We start from the raw sequence: 19,070 nt of genomic DNA, 5'->3' as shown, positions 1-19,070 counted from the left end.
GACTTCACATTTCAGGAAAAAAATGTTAACAATTTCTTATAAACTCAGTTCTGAACAGAGGAAGCCTATGCTTCTTATTCACGTTTCCAGAAACCTAAGAAGAATGGTACATTATAAATAAAATTCATGCCATAGCCATGTAAAAAGGAAAAAAAAAAGAATTCATGCTTTAAGAAACACTGAGTACACTCTCCCACAACCTATTAGAAATCTAAACATTTATTCTTTAAAGCTACTCTCATCCAAAAAGATAAAAATTCGGGAAGGGGATAAACAAACATTTAAAAAATTTTTATTTCTAGCCCTGAAAAGAACAAAGTTATTGAACATCAAATACAGTAGTTAATGTTGCAGTAACAATTAAATAACATACGGGATTAAATTAAACAAAAGGCAACATAAAATTTGAAGACAATAAAAAATAAGATAGCTACTTGCACCTAGGTTCCATTTCCATCTGCCAAAATAAGGAAGGAGAGAGAAAAGACAAGTTTTTCCCGAAGATTTGTGTTTGATTCCACCCTTTTACTACAGAATTAAAATTTAAGAACAGTTAGTTGGCTTGATGACATTTCTTACTGCCTCTCTACTCCGAAAAGGCTAGTGTGGTGAACCCACTAGATGGCAAGCCCTGCACATCTAGCATAGCACTTTGCTTCTAGTAGGTGCTCAATAAATACTTCTTTCTTGAGTGAATATATACACTCTGAAAAAAAACTATTAAACTTGGAGGAGGGGAACTGGGCAGAGACAGGAAGACAATGGATTTTAAAACTTTCCCTTGGACATTGGTTTTTATACTGTTACACTTCAAATTAAAGCTATGAAATTGCACTGCAAAACACCCAACGCAAATACTCATCTGGATGCTTGTTAACTATAACCTAAAGTAATTAGGCATTGAAATATAGAGATGCTCACTGGATATCTGGGTATTTTAAAAGATTTCTAAAATGTTACCAATTCCTTAAGCACCCAATTTTCCTGCTACTCCTACTTCTCTCCACTACTGCCTAAGATGCACTAAGATTATATCTAGCTAGGACACAGCATACACAATTAACCTCCAAAATTCATTTAAAGGATCCCCCTAAAGAAACACTCAAAGATACTTTTAAAACTATATTTAAAAGGCACAGGTTGATTTTGGATTGGTGGTTGACTTGATTAAGTTTAAGCAGCTTAACAGGCATATTTGGAAGATGAGAGAAGTTTATATAATCCCAGTGACTCTCCTTGCTCACCAATTACCAATAGGGAAAAACAATCTCAGTACTTCCATGGCTTCCTGGGATTATCCCTAAAGTTTGTGACACCAAAGAATGGGGACAGGTAGCCTAATGGCTACCATAAGTCACAGCTTTCATTGTAGTGCTAAATACAGTACTACAACATAATACCCCACAGAGCTCAACTATTAAGGTAATTCTTGGATTTGAATGAGACACTTCAACCCAAAGTGAAAACAAAAATAATTTTAAAAGGCAATTGCTTAAAAAAAAAAAAAAGATTCCTGATTCAGTTAAATTTGTTCTTTCGACAAGATCAGAATGACATTTTAATTGTTAAAAATGAATAAATCACAATTCCTTATTGCTCTTAAACTATTTTGTTTAAAATTTACAAATTTCAGAAATAATCCAAGTATATTCCTATGATAGATTAGTTAATCTTACTAAGTAAAGAACAGACTGGGGCTTAGGTCCCATATCCCAGGAGTCAGATTTTCATGATGCACAGTCCATTGCCAGCAATGGACATGCAGGGCACCATCAATAAAAAAAAAGATTAAATATAATTCCAAACTCTTCCTATAAACCAAAAAGCCCTTTACTGAGTCATGTGCTTTAAAATGGGGGCACTGACGTTGTATCCAGTGAACATGCTTTCTATGGCTCATGTATAGAAATAGAAGCTATTTATAAACTCAATACCCAAAGTTACTGCCTTCTTGAGGAACGATATTGCAATTTCATTATTAGGTTTCCCTACTCCACTGGTAGTATCTTTTTTTATACAAATCTATCTAGTGACTGCTTACAAAGCAGAACATTAAAAAGTTGAAACTCAAGAGGCACTAGAGTTTTTCAAAGGGAATAAGGCATTTTGTTGCTGTAAAATGATGAAATAATAAACCACTGCAGAAGGGCCAATGATAGCAAGAAAAATAAAAATCAAGATAGACTGAAATCAGAGACCATTCTACTAAGTGCCCTAGTTACAGGTTTTGTTTTATGATTTTGGCAAAAACCTTTCTGGTAGTCATTTCTATTTATCATGGTCACATCTTAACACAGACGTAAGAAGAAATTAAGTATGGGCTAGCTTCCTTTGATGACAAAAATACATTTTTTAAAATGTTTGTTTTTCCATCTTTTAGAAAGTATCCCTAACACTTAATTGTTCTTACTCATTATTTGGCATTGCTGGTGTATGGCTAAGTAAATGTGGGTTTGAATAGAAGCAAATAACTGCAAGAACCAAATTAATTATTTTAAAGTTCCTTGGCAATTTAGATGAAGCAGCATAGCTTCTAAAAAGAGGTTCCTATTAATAATGAACATTATAGGTGAGAGAGAATTCTAAACATCAAAATGCTTTTTAAAATTTCAATCAAGGAGTAAAAGCTTTTTAACAGAAAGGATGCCTTATAGACATCAAAATTCATTTCATTCTTATTTACTTCCCTTTTCCAATTTCTTGGTACATGAAATTTAGAACTTCATATGAATTCAAAGTGACCCATCATTGATTACCTCCTAATTTAAACCTATAGCAACTCAGTAAATGAAATGATCCACAAGTCCTTTAGCAGCAGTATTTGTGGAATTACTCATGGCATCCTAGCCAGTAAAATATTGGTGAAGTTTTGGGACCTTTTCATAATTCAAGGTGAATCTCCCCAGCTTGTAACAAGCTTCATCCCTGTGAGATGTCTTTAAGCTTCTCTATACTTTTTACTATTACAACCACTAACTGTTTCTGGGAATACCAAGTTTCAGTTCACATATTTTCAAGTCTCTAACTTATCTTATAATATTCCCCAATATATTGAATTATTTGTGTATTTTAATGGAATAAAAAGGTATTTAATATTCAAATCCTGAAAATTCAATGGTTATCATATTATTTGCTGTTGGGGATTAAAAAAAAGTTACAACATATACAAAAACTTATTTGATAAAGTAAAAAAAGGCACCAGCCAAAGTGATAGAGTCCAAGCTGGGGTAAGAACAAACCGTTTGGTTTCTAAAACCAAGTATACAGTACAGATAACTCTGAACTGCAGGCAACAGAAATCCAAAGAAACACAAAGGAAGATGACAATTGCAGGCACTCAATCGTCAATCGTCTTCCTTTGCCTCAACGATTTAGTTAAAAAGGTTCTAGTCATCCTCCTCCTCTCTACTTATAACCTGCATTCCAAACATCACCACCATATTTCTAAAAAAGACCCTTTTAATTTTAATCTCCCTAAGGCCAAAAAAACAAAATTTAAAAAAACAAAACCCTTCCCTTCCTCAAAATGGTTTATCACAACTAAAATGTTATTAAATGTAACAGTGCTTTAAGTAGCTGGTCCTGGCTTCTACACAAAATTAAATCATAGGAAGCCTCTTTTCTAATATAACGAGGTACATAATATCTACCACACTTGCTTTAATTTAGGCATGAGAAAAAATTTCTCAAAGCAATCCAAAAGGAGCAGGTAAAGGAACAGGAAGGATAGGGGAAAATAGGAGAGGAGACTAGCAGATCAAACAAATGCCTTTCTCTGAAAGCTTGAATCTGCCATTCAAGTATTGAAAATACCCCAATGGGTACAATGAATGGGATCTGTTACAGCAAAGTCAGCAAAAATAAAATAAAATGCAAATTCCAAGCTTGATAAATGGCACTGCTGGGCTGTTGGCAGAAAGGTGAAAGGCCAGTGATTCAGTCCACAATTTCTCTTGGACCCTAAGAAGGGGTGGAGAGTCATAACAATTCTTTTCCTTAATTTTGTCTTATATGTCTCCAGGGAGGCAGGCTTGGTTCCCCCCAACCACCCCAGTGTGCTGACAATTTTTTTCAAACCCCTAAAAAGAGTAACAATTGTATATATTATAAAGACTTCTTTTTTAAAAAATGACAAAAGAAAGATGAAGCCACAAATGGCAATGCTATTAACGGTTACTCTTCATTGCTTCTTTAGCTGCCATGATCAGCGGTGTCAAGCTAGACAAAGGTTTAGCCAGTTTCAGGAAGGGATGCTGCCAGAAGAAAAAAAAAAAAATAGAATGATAAATTTGCAACCCACTCTTCTCACTGAACCCTAAAGATTGCTTCTATAGAATACAATTAAACCAAAAAGCTGAATACGTTATTTTTACATTGAAGTTAAGATAACATAACCAAACAGCAATAGGTTGCAGTATTTGTGTTTCCATTGAATAAGCTTATTTACCTATGATCTCACCAAGATTCGACACTTTGATGGAACTGTGCTTTTATCAATGTGGGTAGTCCCTTCTACTGCTGCAAACCACCTCCAAACCTCCTTATTCAGGTTTGATTCTCATCCATGTTTTTCCATGAAACTTTCGCATGGGATTCACATACCCCAGTGGAGATATTCCTCTGATCTTCTTGGTATTTCAAAGGTGACTAACTAAAACACTTGTGGTTGGTATTGTTGTGATGATGGTAGTTCAGTCATATCCAAGTCTTCATGATCCCATTTGGGGTTTTCTTGGCAAAAATACTGAAGTTGAGTGCCATTTCTTTCTCTAGCTTTTACAGATGAGGAAACTGAGGCAAACAGGGTTAAGTGAATTGTCCAGAGTTACAAAGGTAACAAGTATCTGAGAACGGATTTGAACTCATGAAGATGAGCCTGCCCGAATCTAAGCACAGTGATCTATCCACTGTACTACCTATCAGCCCCCAAACACTTGTACTCTCTATCTATTCTCTGTCATCCATAGCATCTTGGGATTTTGAGCATGAAGGAACCACTCACAGCATGAGTGACCCCATTACTTGTTCTGATCATTTAATATTCTCTCTCTCTCTCTCTCACACACACACACACACACACCTTGTTCTCACATACTGTTGGTAGCATACTTTAGCCCACTTACACTTGGCATATGTCTTTCTTTTTTTTTCTTTTTTTGGGGTGGTGAGGCAGAATCCTTTGGGTTACTTATAATTTTGATTCTTTCAAGACTGTGACATTTCATGATCTGTAGCCATATAACATTCACCACAGCACTGATGTTAAAGAGATAGACTTTTGCAACAGCATTTCCCAAATGAGTTCTAGCTTTTCTCAATTCGGGGCCCATATTATTGTTTATTCCTATCCAAGACACACACACACACACACACACACACACACACACACACACACACTCATATCAACAAATACCATGGGCTACATGTCTAGCTGAATGTCATAGTATGGGCACTGTATGTTTCCCATCCAGTTTTTCTAGTTTGGATGATTATTCCCCTACTGTAAATTTCAGAGAGAAGGCTTGATCCTATATTGGAGTTTGATACAATTAGTACATAATCCATAAATATAACACAGAGAATGTTAGCGTCAATAAAGAATCTTTCTTTTGTTTGGACTTTGCTTAGGACAGCTTCCATGAAAATGGTGATGACCTTAAACAAAAAAGAGTTTCCTTGTTTTACACCTCATTTGATGCCAAAATTCCATAGACTGTTGAAAAGTACAGTTATGAATAATTTGAATGTGTTAGAGTTCTCGTTCACAAGAGAAGCCTGCATATTTTGTTCAACAGAGTGGTTTGTGTTTTTTTTAATCAAAAAGCAAAACACACATAACCTTGTTTCCTATATATCTCTCAATCAGTTGTGTAAATGGAAGAGGTATATCACAGAAAATCATCCATAAAACCCTACCTGTTCTCTTTTAATATGGAATAAAACAAAAAAAGTAGGTGCATGCATTGATTACTGCTGATGTTTTGCAGGGGGACGTTTAGTTTGTCCTTTTTCCAATTTTTATTTCATTTTGGTATTTCTTCTTTAAGACATCATGAAAATCAATTCCTAGGAAACTTTAAAATTGTCTCACCTTCAGTCTTCACTGTGTATCTGGCAAGATCACAGTCTTATCTTCTTAAGCATCACTCCCACTTCCCAATATATCTAATGCTGAAATGGTAGCGTCCAAGTGGTAGATCTACTTTTGTTACTGATGAAAATTCATCACTTTAAAAACTCTAGAAGATCTACTCCATTTCATGACTGTTGTTCTTTTGGTTTAATCTAAAAGTACTTTCTAGGAGTTTGCTATTGTTCAGTCATTTTCAGTTGTATCCAACTCTTCGTGACCTCATTTGGGGTTTTCTTGGTAGACATACTGGAGTGGTTTGCCATTCCTTTTTCAGCTCATTTTGCTGATGAGAAAACTGAGGCAAAGAAGTTAAGTGACTTGCCCAGGGTCATACAGCTGGTAAGTGTCTGAAGCCAGATTTGATGTCAGAAGAGCAGTCTCCCTAACTTCAGGCCTAGCTGCCCACGCTAGGCTTACTAGAGCTCTAAGCATGGTCCCTAAGTGATTATCAGTGGCTTTCCTCTACTACTACTGAGTCTTCTATTATCTTCTTCTGTATTATTTTGAAGATAAGCTTATACTATAAATCAAAACCACCCTTGGCTGCCATATAGCACTGTCTATCAGATTATTTGCTAACCAAAGTGGCTTCTGGGTTCTTTTAGTCTATTAATTTGGTGACTATTTTGCACTGATTAAATTTCCCTAATTGTAATGGTCAATGTTTTTATACTCTAGCCTGTTTCCTATTTTAGAGGGAAAGCATATAAAGTATTACTCTGTCTTTATAATTTTCTGCCCTTAGACATTTACTCAGACTTTTGCTCTGATTTGATAAACTAACCAAAGATACCTGATATTTAAATGACAACTACATCTGTAACTAGTCATCATGACAAAAATATAGCCAATTTCACTTTTAAAGACACTCACTACCTTTATCAGATTTTGATTCTTTTCTTGAAGAGGGTTCTTTATGTAAAAGATTAAGGATTGTGACTAGTTTATGCAACATTTGGCCTCTTCTCTTTCTTTATCCTAAACCATTTTTTTCTACCAGCTTCCATCATCTTTCTCCATGACCATTTTTGTACTGAAGTCAGGAAACATGAAGATATGTGTTAACTTTGCTTTGTAGATCTTGAACAGTTCTTCCAAAAAATGTCTATATTTGTTCATCTGTCAATAAGTATTTACTAAGTACACAACATTGTTCCAGGCACTATGACTACAAAAGGGGGAAAAACAAATCTGTGTCTCCAAGGGGTTCCTATCTTACTGGGAAATAACATGAATACAAAAAAGTAAATACCAAATAAAGGGTATCCCATGAGTTTTAGTACTATTTTATAGCTATCAAAACTATAGGAGTTTTTAAAGCCAGCAAAGCTACCTTTACACCTTGTACAAGTAAGCACAAAATAACTTTTTGTGGTGAGTGAAAGGCATTAACACTGCACACCTCTACCTAGTATTAATTAGGAAAGGCCACTTGAAGTAAACTTTGAAGGAAACTAGGGAATCTAAGTGGTGAAAGCTGAGAAAGGAGTTTAATTGAGGCATTACTCTGCCTGTACAAAGATAACAGTGGTAGAAGATAGAATATGATGTATGACAAATAGCAAGTAGTCAGCTTGGAGGACAGTAGGGTAAATAAAGGAGAATACTGTTCATTAAGTCTGGAAAAAATCAGGCTGGAGCCAAATTGAATTTGATTTTAGAAGCAACAGGGAGTTACTGAGCAGAATGTGACAGGGACAGACCTTTACTTTAGGAATCTCATTCTAGCAGCTGTGTGGAGGATGGCCTGAAGAAGAAAGAGACTTGAGGTGCCAGAGAGGCAAATTAGAGGCTTTTGTGTAACAGAGATCTAGAAGCCATTCACACAGTGATGATACTTGAATCCAAGGCAGTTCCTCTGGAACTAATAAGCTACAATTGTATTTATAGTGGCACATTTGCCTGCAAGGCAGTTTGTGAAATGTTCTCCTTGTTCCCTTTACAAGCACAACAAGCCAACTTGAGTCAATTTCTTTATTCTCTTTGAAGAGGATATGTAAGCCATCACTCCGGTTAGTTATTTCTTTGTGTCTTCCAATTTCTGTTATATCCAGAATAACAATAAGGATGTGGATAAAACAAAGATCTCACATTTAGAGTATCAATAGTTATATTAATGGTTACAGAAACAGTAAGAACAGTACAATTCTTAGCAACCTCTATTCTCTTTACCATTAAAAGCAGGAGGAAGACAGATGCCTGGGGTGTATTTAGTAGCACTCTCCATTTCATGGATTCTACTGGCTCAAAACATTGGTGCTAAGCCACTCTGTACTGAGTTAGACTGTTCTTGGCCAGCAGACAGTCTCTGGCATTTTACACAAAGACTTTTCAGCTTTTAGAACCTGAAAGAACCTATGTTCTGGCTTAACCCTCAAAAACTCAAAGGTGACTTGTAAACTACAATGAGGCATAATTTCTGCAGAAATCTCATTAATATGACTTCAATAATTAGAAAAATAAGTATTTTCTGTTTTTCCAACATCCACAAGGCCTTCATTTCAATAAACCACAGCAAGCAGTGGTAAAGCCAAGGTGCAAAAATTCAATTTTACAGCAGATGAAGCCTTAATGTTGAATACCAATAGCATTTTATTTATTCTGTAAGTACTGAAGTAATCAAACACTTGAAATAGTTATAATTTTATTTCTGATTCCAAAAGCCAAGGCTTTCTGGCACATCCCCTCCTATTAACAAACTTACCTGTAATAATTCTTTGGCTGAACCCCTTTTTTCTACATCCATCTCCAAACACCGATTTAAGAAATCTCGAAATATCGGGGAGAGTTTCTCTGGGTTCTGCAGTTCAGGAGTCCCATTTGTTGCTATTAGATACAAGGCCTGAAAACAAAACAATACTGTCACACTTATCAGCTTTGAAAACTCGGTTTTTCTTTAGGAAGATAGTATAGCACCTCTACTTCAAGGGTCCCTCAATACATCACAGATTTACCCCTAAATGTGTTAAGAGAAAGGCTGCAACAGCTCCACCCATTTGATAATAGCATTATCTTTATATTTTACACTCATCTATCACCTTTGTTTTGATATTATGTACTATAAAAAATAAACTTAGGACAGGTCATGACTGTTGAAGGCCTTAGTTTCTTCCTGTGAAAAATAATCTGATTGGACCATATGATTTCTAAGATTCTTTCCATCTTAAACATTTTGTGTCCACAAAGACAGTCCTAAGAAAGGGGATCACCTCAGAAGCATAGAACTTTCTGTTTGATATCAGCTAAATAATATATGATGTTTATATATTGGTCGAATTACTGTAAAGGGACTAACACTAAGAAAATTATGAAGCATGACTCAATTTATAAACAAAGAAGCTCCAACTTTGACAAGCATATGGAAATTTTATTCTTTAAATTTCTAGATAACAAATGCAATCTCTATAATTTTGAAAATCTTTTTAAAAGATAAGCATTGTTCTAAGAGGACCATTTCTTAGAATGGCAATTAATGTCAAATATTGAGAGGAGCATTTTAAAACTGAAACAATTTAAAATTTGAAATGTTAATAAATCTCACCTAAATACTTTAATATCTTTACTAAGATTGGATTCAAATTAGTGACCATGGATTCAAACTGGAGAAGTAGTAGGGTATAGTACATAGAGCTCTATGCTTAGAGAAATGAAGTCTTGGGTTTGAATGCTGCCTCAGACACTTTCTAACTGTGTGTGCCTTGATCAAGACATGTAGTCTCTTTGAGATTAAATTTCTTCACCTATAAAACGAGGTAATAATAGCAACTAACTCACAGAGTTGCTGTAAGGATCAAATGAGATAATACATATAAAGTGCTTGGCAAACTTTAGAGTGCTGTGTGAGTCAGCTATAGTTCCACCGCCTCCTGGCTTTCTAAAATTTATTGCTGTGCTAGGAAGTAAAATCCAACCCTGCTTACCCTCAGGGGATTCTCATTAAGGTATGGGGGTTCTCCTTCCACCATCTCAATCGCCATAATTCCCAGAGACCAAATGTCCACTTTAGGCCCATAAGCTTTACGTGTGACTACTTCCGGTGCCATCCAATAAGGGGTCCCCACCATGGTACTTCTTTTGCTCTGCTCTGGTGTGATCTGAGCACAGAAACCAAAGTCGGCTGATAACAAAACAACAGTTTTTAGTTAATGTCCAAGATTAAAGGGGAGTGCCAGTACAGTTTAAAAAATACAACAGTCAGGGACAGCTAAGTAGCCCAGTGTAAAGCACAAGCCCTGGATTCAGGAGAACCTGAGTTCAAATCTGTCTTCAGACACTTGACATGTACTAGCTATATGGCCCTGGGTAAGTCACTTAACCCCAATTGCCCCGCAAAAAAAAAAAAAAAAAGAAAGAAAGAAAGAAAGAAAGAAAGAAAGAAAGAAAAAATACAACAGTCTGTACATTGACTACTATTTATAACTGTCTATACCTTATTAAGTCTATTGCTTTTTAAAAGATTAAGACTCAGATTTGTGTTGCAGATCTGAAGGTTCTTATTAACTGAGTAACCTCTCTGGTTGACCTCTCTCAGTTTTCTCTTTTGTGTAATGAAAGGATTGTACTAGATCTCCTATAAGATTACTTTTAAATCTAATCCATCATCCTCTAATTTTTTTTTTAATACATTGAAATATTTATCTACAATCCTATGATTCTGAAGCAGGAGATTTATGTCATATGATACAAAAATTCCCAGGAAGAAGTATTCTGGGAAATGTCTAACAACTGGCCCTCTGAAAACACAAGACACACTTTTTTTTTTTTAAAGTAAGGCAATTGGGGTTAAGTGACTTGCCCAGGGTCACACAACTAGTAAGTGTTAAGTGTCTGAGGCCGGATTTGAACTCAGGTACTCCTGAATCCAGGGCCGGTGCTCTATCCACTGCGCCATCTAGCTGCCCCAAGACACACTTTTAAGTTTAATCTACATTAACATTTTCTCCATCACTTTCTTAGATCTTGACAATCAACGAAATGATAAATCAGGCCAAGATTTGACATTTCCAAGGTATAAATACAAATACTGAAAATTTAACAATAAGCTCTTGTGAGCCAGTATGACCTGGACTCTCAAGACTCAAAAAAGCTTTCAGAAAACTATAAGCAGTGAGATATACATACCCACTATATTAGCTAGCATTGACAATTCAAATCCCTTTTTGGAGATCTAAGAAAGATTCTTCTCCAAAAGAGACACCAGCATTTATGTGTGTCTGTGTGCATACACAACACAAATGAGATGGCAAAAATAAGCAGCAGCAGCAGAAGTGGTGGTGGTGGAAGTAGTAGTAGTAGTAGTAGTATAATGTTATATTAGTAGTAGCAGCAGCAGCAGCAGCAGTAGTAGTGGTAGTAGTGACTTCTTTAAAAGTAGCAGAAATTAGAACAGAAAAATGCCATTTTTTTTACTCACTGAGTTTCACTGATCCTTCCATTCCCAAAAGAACATTGTCACTTTTGATGTCTCTGTGAATCACCTGATTGGCATGTAGAAACTCCAGAGCTTGTAAACACTGTGTAAGAGAAAAAACATCCACATAGAAAACAGGTGCTGGGAACAACCAACTGGGGCTCACACACTAAGCTATAGTAGTGTCCTTCAGAAGGCACACTGGTGGTAACAATAAAAAAAGACAAACCCACAAGCACACACACCACACTTACACAGAAAGATCACTATGACAATATCATCATTTGACTTACTTGATTTTTTAAAAACTGAACAAGGCAGAGCACACAACAAATTTAAAAGAAAAACAAAAGCTAACCAATGACTCTTCTAAAATCCATTGAGAAACAAAGTGAAGCAATATCAATTTAGCATCCTAGGTTCATAGATTTGGAGCTAGAAGGGGCTTAGAGATCACCTGGTCTATCTCACTCCCTTTTTGTAGATGAAGAAACTGAGGCTGAAAAACAAAAGTGATGTGCTCAAGGTCACAGAGATAATAAGTTTAAGAGCCAAGATATGACTACAAATCCAGAAAATGCTGCACCACAAATGCCCTGGACTGTGCACTTACTCATTCCTACTTCTTAATGTAGATCATGACTGGATAAGACACTTTAAATGCCAAATTATGTAGTAACCCAAAGACCCTTCTAATTTTAATGTCTTCTGTGATGCTTAGACCTACAAAAGACCATATAAGATCTGCAGTCCAGCACTCAGGTTCGAATTCTGGTTCTTTACTGCTCACTTTACCAGTTAGGCCTCAGCTAAGTCCCTTGACCCCTCTGAGTCAAAGGTTCCTCATCTTTAGAATACAGGGGAATCACACTAGGGCAAAGGGGTCAAACCCCATACAGCCCAGAACAGAGTAAAATACAATTGGGAAATAGTTAGCAAAATAAATAAAAATACAATAAAACAGAGATGATATTACATTTATATACTAAGTTAATATATGACTCACAGGTATCCTCACATACAGATTGGTGACTAGATGACCCCTGGGGTTCCTTTCAACTCTACAGCTGGGATATGAAACTCATCTACTGACTAGACCGTGATCCTAGGGAAATTTGTTTATACTTGTGGACAAATGTGTCAAATGAAGTTGAAATAATTATTTCTAAGATCATTTTATTTCTAAAATTCGATCACTGCTTCATTAGTAAAAAAAAAGAAAAATGAATCTATGTAACCAGAAAAATCTGGAAACAAATTGGGGATCCTTTGGTTAGGGAATGAACAGCTGAACAAACTGAAGTATATTAAAGTAAATGATGAAGAATTCTTGGAAATAAGAAAATATATAAAGTGATTCAGAACGAAGAAAGCAGAAGCAGGAAAACAGTATACCTAATTACTACAATATAGTAAATGAAATCAACACTAAAAGGCACACCAACTCAGATTAAATGCAATCAGAGGCAGCATAATATAATGTATAGCAAACTGGACTTAAGAGTCAAAAATACTTGGGTTCAAATTCTACTTTAGAAATTTAATAATAGACAAGTCACAATCTCTCTCTGTTCCTGTTTCCTGACTGATATTGGTTCCAGAGGCCAGATAAGGAAACATACCTCCCTCCTGTAAGTCAGATGTGCTAACTATGTTGATTGTGCTTAACTTTTTTTTTTTTTAGTGAGGCAATTGGGGTTAAGTGACTTGCCCAGGGTCACACAGCTAGTAAGTGTTAAGTGTCTGAGGCCGGATTTGAACTCAGGTACTCCTGACTACAGGGCCGGTGCTCTATCCACTGCGCCACCTAGCTGCCCCGTGCTTAACTTTTTAATTTGTTACAAGGGAGAATTCTATTTGGGAATAGGAAGTAAATCAGAAAACTGTCATCTTGTAAAAAAAACAAAATGCAACAGTAAAACTTTTTTTTAAACAATGAATTTATGGTCAGTTCATTTGAATTTACAAGTTCACTAACACATCACATCAGAGTATCTGAACAAATATGAGAATTTGAGTACCCTGGTTCTATGTAGCTATTTACCCATCTAACAAAGGCTAAGTTTTCTTTTTTCTTTTCTGTGGAAGGTATCCAATCAAGTTACTTAACATGTTGCAGGTGTTTAAAACCAAAGCCATACTTTTACAAAGAGAATAAAAAGAAAATCTTGGGGTTAATATATTCATTCATTTAATATTAAGTGCCTACTATATATACAACTATTTAGATATATAGATATATACATACATATCTAGCATATATACAATATTTATTAAGTGCCTACTATGTCTATACTATACATACAACTACTATACACACACATACACACTATATTCCAGGTGCTGAGAAAGATAATTTTAGATAAGACAATCTTGGGGGCAGCTAGATGGTGCAGTGGATAGAGCACTGGCCCTGGATTCAGGAGGACCTGAGTTCGAATCTGACCTCAGACACTTGACACTTGTTAGCTGTGTGACCCTGGGCAAATCACTTAACCCTCATTGCCCCACCAAAAAAAAAATGATGATGATGATGATGATAAGACAGTCTTTGGCTTAATGAATTTATTACTAGAACAAGACACAAACATAATTAGAAAAAAATTGCCTGATAAACGAATGCATTAAACTAAAGCAATATGGGATGGATGGGTGGGAGAGGAGAAGACATCAAATGAAAAACAAATTTAACCTCTTCTTTGTTTAAATGTTCACTGTTTCTGTTTGATACCTGATCACATAGCTTCTTTCTCCCTAAACAGAAAAATATTCTGAAATTTTAGAATTTTCCATTTGAACATTTTCTAATATAGAGACCTCAAATTCTAAACCACCTACCAAGGAAGCTATTTTTTTTAAAATCTCAATCATAGGGTATTATGTATTATCACCAAGGCTACTTGTCACCCAACTGGAAAACTCAGATGAACTGCTCAAACATGTTACCTTCCCACTGTTTTATGCCACTTAGTAAAGGAGAAAGAACAATTCACCAGTCCATTGACAGAACACATGAGTGATAGCATACTACAGTTCGGAAGTTTTCAGAATAGACTAAATTTGAAGAATTAATAGTTCTAACAAAAGAAGTTACACACATTTGGATTAAATGAAAAATTATATATGTAGTGTGATATGGCTGGAACAACAAAAAACACTGTAGTCTAAGTACCTGGGGGTTCTCTGCCTACCAGCTGATAAAGCTCCTTAACTTCTCCAAGTCACAATTTCCTTATTAATAAAAGAGGGTCCTGGACTAGATTAACTCTAAGATCCTTTCCAGTTCTAAAATCTATAACCCTATGAATTTCCAAAATTATTTCTTCTTCTCTAAGCACAAGACAGAAAAACAGATTAAGTACAGCCAAAATTGCTAAGTAAAAATGGATACAGAATTGTCCTAGAGATTCTGTCAAGTTCCAAAAATTAGAAAGCCCTTGCTTGTGGAAATGGGCAACCATACTAGCTCAGTATAAATTGCTTTCCCTTCCATGACTCAGCTTGTCCTGCAAATATAACCCAAACAATAATCCAAGATCCAAATATTCAAAGGATTGTTTTTTTACCTTCAAAACAAACAAAACAAAAACTGAGGCAAAATCATATGTTCATTCTTATAGATGGCCAAATAGTTTGTAATCTACTTTGATATGATGGTGCAATTTTCTGTTCACAATTTCAGCTGCAAGGCAAGTAATGCAGAAAATACAAATTAGCCTTCAAAAACTTGGCCTTTAGTGTGAATGCTTCCCGGGGCATCAAGACAAGGTGACTATTATGAGTGTCAGACCAGTCAGATGTTCTCTTTAATCTATACCAGTGGTTCTCAAAATGCAGTCTAGGGATGCTCAAAGTCCCTGAAATCCTTTTTGCGAGTCTTAAATGTTAAAAATATTTTCAAGGGGCAGCTAGGTGGCACAGTGGATAGAGCACCGGTCCTGGATTCAGGAGGACCTGAGTTCAAATCCAGACTCAGACACTTAAAAATTACTAGCTGTGTGACCCTAGGCAAGTCACTTAACCCCAGTTGCCTCACCCAAAAAAAAAAATTAAAAATATTTTCAAGATAATACTAAAGATGTTTAAATTCTTAATGTGGTAAATACTGATAGAGATAAATCACATAAATTAAGGCTCTACTGAAGGTACTAAAAAAAATTCTGTGTGACTAATTTAGCTAAAAAGCAGAGACCTGAAACTACAAAGTGGCTTTTGCTGGTTTCTAATCTGAGTTCTCTAGTTGTCCAGATTATATCCCAAAACATTAGAATGTGTGAGCTCTCAGACTACTCTAAAGGTGGCTGAAAGTCTACATATAAAGTAAACTCAAATGGAGGTAACTTTTAAAGAATTTTCACTAAGAATACTTTTCTAATGCAATTTCCTAGGAACATAATCAGTAACATTAAAACGCAGACTTTCCTTCCTGAATCCACCCCCACCCCAAACACACACACACACACACACACACACACACACACACACACACACACACACACACACACACGCGCGCGCGCCAGTTTCACCAAAGAGAAAACACAAGACCCACCTCTCTACATACAGCAGCAATCTGTGCTTCATCCATGCAAGTTTCTGTTACAACATCAGTAAGAGACCCTCCAGCAAGGTACTCCATTACCACAAATAATTCATCCCCTACAAGATAACTAAAAGTAGAAGAAACAATAAACATTATTTTCTATTACAATCATAGCAATCTTCATCAAAGCACTTTGCAGTTGATTATAGTTCTGCTGACATCACTAAGAACCATCTAAATTGAAATTTTCATGGAAAAGGAATCCTTACTCCCACATAACTTACACTTAACTCAGCATTCCCTTATTGAAATAAACAACATAAGAAATGAAAACTATTGTAACATTACACTTACCAGCCAAGAATAAGTAAGTAAACTCAATTAAATAGTTGTGACAAAGCATTCAAAAGGAACACTGGAAAGTCACAAATATATGAAAACAAAAAACATTCCCTAGGAGAAAAATGATCAAAGAATTTGAACAGGTAGGTTACAAAATAGAATGGTAAGCTATTAATAACCCCATAAAAAATCCAAATCACTAATAATAAGAGCAATGCAAATTACAGCTCTGGAGCTCTACATTATAATCGTTAGACTGACAAAAGATGAAGGAAAATGATAGGAAAGCCAGGAACATTAATTCACTTTTGGTGGTGTTATGAATTGCTCCTATCATTCTGGAAAGCAATTTGGAACGAAAACCCAAAACTTACTAAATTATGCATACCTTTAGACCCAGTGATAACACTGCAAGACACATACCCCAAAGAGATCAATGAAGGAAGGGGAAGGACCTATATATAATCAAAAATATCTGCAGTAGCATTTTTTATTATAGAAAAGTACTGAACAAAGTGGTTGCTAGCCCATCAGTTGGTGAATGGCTGGATAAATTATGGCACATTAATATAGTGGATTATTTCAATGTAAGAAATATTGAAAGGGAAGATTCAGAGAAATAGGGGAAGACTTGAATGAAGCAATAGAGAATGAATTAAACAGAACCAGAAGAACAATTTATATAATTACTACAGTAGTATAAAGGTAACCAAATCTGAAAGAACTTTCAACATTGTAATGACCAATCTTAATACCACAACACTGATGATGAACCATGCTTTTTATCTTTTGGCAGAGAGGCGATGGAGCAAATGAGAAATATGTTGTCAGACAAAGCCAATGTGTGGATTTGTTTTGTTTGACTATACTTATTTGTTACATGGGAGGGCTGATTTGGTCTTTTTATTGCAGGGGGGTGGGGGGTGGGGGGGTGGGGGGTGGGGTGTCAAAAAGGACTAATAAGTAATTATAGGCATGTAAAACAAAAAGCTCATCAAAAGAACTTTTTTTTTTTTAGTGAGGCAATTGGGGTTAAGTGACTTGCCCAGGGTCACACAGCTAGTAAATGTCAAGTGTCTGAGGCCGGATTTGAACTCAGGTACTCCTGAATCCAGGGCCAGTGCTTTATCCACTGTGCTACCTAGCTGCCCCAAAAGAACATTTTAAATATAGAAAAAGGAACAGAAGGAAGTTCAATAAGCAACAAACCAAACCATTTTGTTATTAGTGTTCAATTTTATATATACAAAAAACTATTCTAGAACTCCAGTTTCATATTTAATTTTCTATTCTTTGTATACTAAAATGTTCATAATGGTTGTTTATTAAGTTCATAATAAAAAGAAAAATTTTAATATTTTTAAGATCACATTATGTAATGGCCTTCCACTTGACTTTAAGAGGCCATAGCCCATCATCCAAAACTTGCAGACTCAACAAACATGTAGGTCTAAAAACCTTGGTTAAATACCAAAATCAGAAGTAGCAAATCATAAAGGAAAAGGCTGGTTAAGCTCTAGTAAACTCTGAAAAAAAAGTGACAGCTTCCAGCTTGATAGCAAGGGAAGAGATTACTCTAATAGAGAAAAATTACTCTATTACAACACAGTAATACTGACAATAACTAGCAGTCATATGATAACACTGATTTGTCAAAATACGATGTCTCAGAAATATTTTCATTTAAAATGGTTAATGAAATAGCATTGAAAATTTCACCTTTAAGGGGCAGCTAGGTGGCGCAGTGAATAAAGCACCAGCCCTGGATTCAGGAGGACCTGAGTTCAAATCCAGCCTCAGAAACTTGAACTTACTAGCTGTGTAACCGTGGGCAAGTCATTTAACCCTCACTGCCCGGCCCAAAAAAAAAAAATTTAAAACCCCACCTTTATGGGATAACTCACTCTCTACAGTGTCAGATAAATGAATCATTAGTACACAAAAGCATGCTATTTGCCCAAGAAAATGATCATATGACATTTGAAACATGAACTAAGGGCTTAAATCTAAAGTGGGGAGGGAGAATCATCTGTCGCAAACCAAAAAGAGGAGGAGAGAAGTATATCAGAGCCTTTCATAAAGAAACCTTTCTGTAGTTTTGTGTTCATTTATAGACACAACAGAAAAAATACCACCAGGCTTTAAAGATCAAATTCTCACCCCAAACTTTATGAAAAATCCATACTTACCTATCTAAGAAGTTGACTATGTTGGGGTTCTTTAATTCTTTCATTACAAGAATTTCATTAATGATTAATTCCTTCTTAGGCTGTTTCTGCAAATTTATCTGTTTGATGGCAACCTGTATCAATGGAACAGAGTAAAGGAAAAGCTGTAACTTTCTAACTTTTTATAAGTTTTATAAGTTAGAATAGTTATACATTATAGAATGCCAACATCAAAACTTGTCCATTGTTGCAGGGCACTGAAGAAGAAACTACTTCAGATATTAATAGGACATTCAAAGTACACAGCACTGAACTAGGTTCCATGTGATCTGAAATTAAGATTATTCCCTAAGTGCAGAGAATTTCCAATCCAAAAGGTAAGCTCGCTTAGTAAATATATTCATGATGAGAACCAATAGCATATTTCTTTCTAAAATACAAATACCAAACTTGCAAGGATTAACAAACGAGCAGAGC

At 35.6% G+C, this 19,070-nt stretch overlaps 1 protein-coding gene across 5 annotated transcripts in view; it reads right to left on the bottom strand.

The window, feature by feature from the left end:
- The window catches only part of PAK2 (p21 (RAC1) activated kinase 2), a 133,876-nt gene that overhangs the window by 25,489 nt on the left and 89,317 nt on the right, over positions 1 to 19,070 (bottom strand). For 2 of the 5 annotated variants that reach the window (XM_043991093.1, XM_043991095.1), the window contains exons 10-15: positions 18,615 to 18,727; positions 16,093 to 16,210; positions 11,547 to 11,646; positions 10,054 to 10,250; positions 8,838 to 8,975; positions 4,178 to 4,253 (exon numbers count right to left, since the gene is read on the bottom strand). In XM_043991093.1, the coding sequence (XP_043847028.1) occupies positions 4,178 to 4,253; positions 8,838 to 8,975; positions 10,054 to 10,250; positions 11,547 to 11,646; positions 16,093 to 16,210; positions 18,615 to 18,727 (742 nt within the window). Of the gene's footprint in view, positions 1 to 514; positions 4,254 to 8,837; positions 8,976 to 10,053; positions 10,251 to 11,546; positions 11,647 to 16,092; positions 16,211 to 18,614; positions 18,728 to 19,070 lie in introns of those variants that run through there. The other 3 variants (XR_006355480.1, XM_043991096.1, XM_043991097.1) reach the window with 2 other exon arrangements.

The sequence above is a fragment of the Dromiciops gliroides genome, chromosome 3, assembly GCF_019393635.1.
Source record: "Dromiciops gliroides isolate mDroGli1 chromosome 3, mDroGli1.pri, whole genome shotgun sequence".
Classification (NCBI taxonomy): Eukaryota; Metazoa; Chordata; class Mammalia; order Microbiotheria; family Microbiotheriidae; genus Dromiciops; species Dromiciops gliroides.
This window is presented reverse-complemented; position numbering and strand designations above follow the sequence as displayed.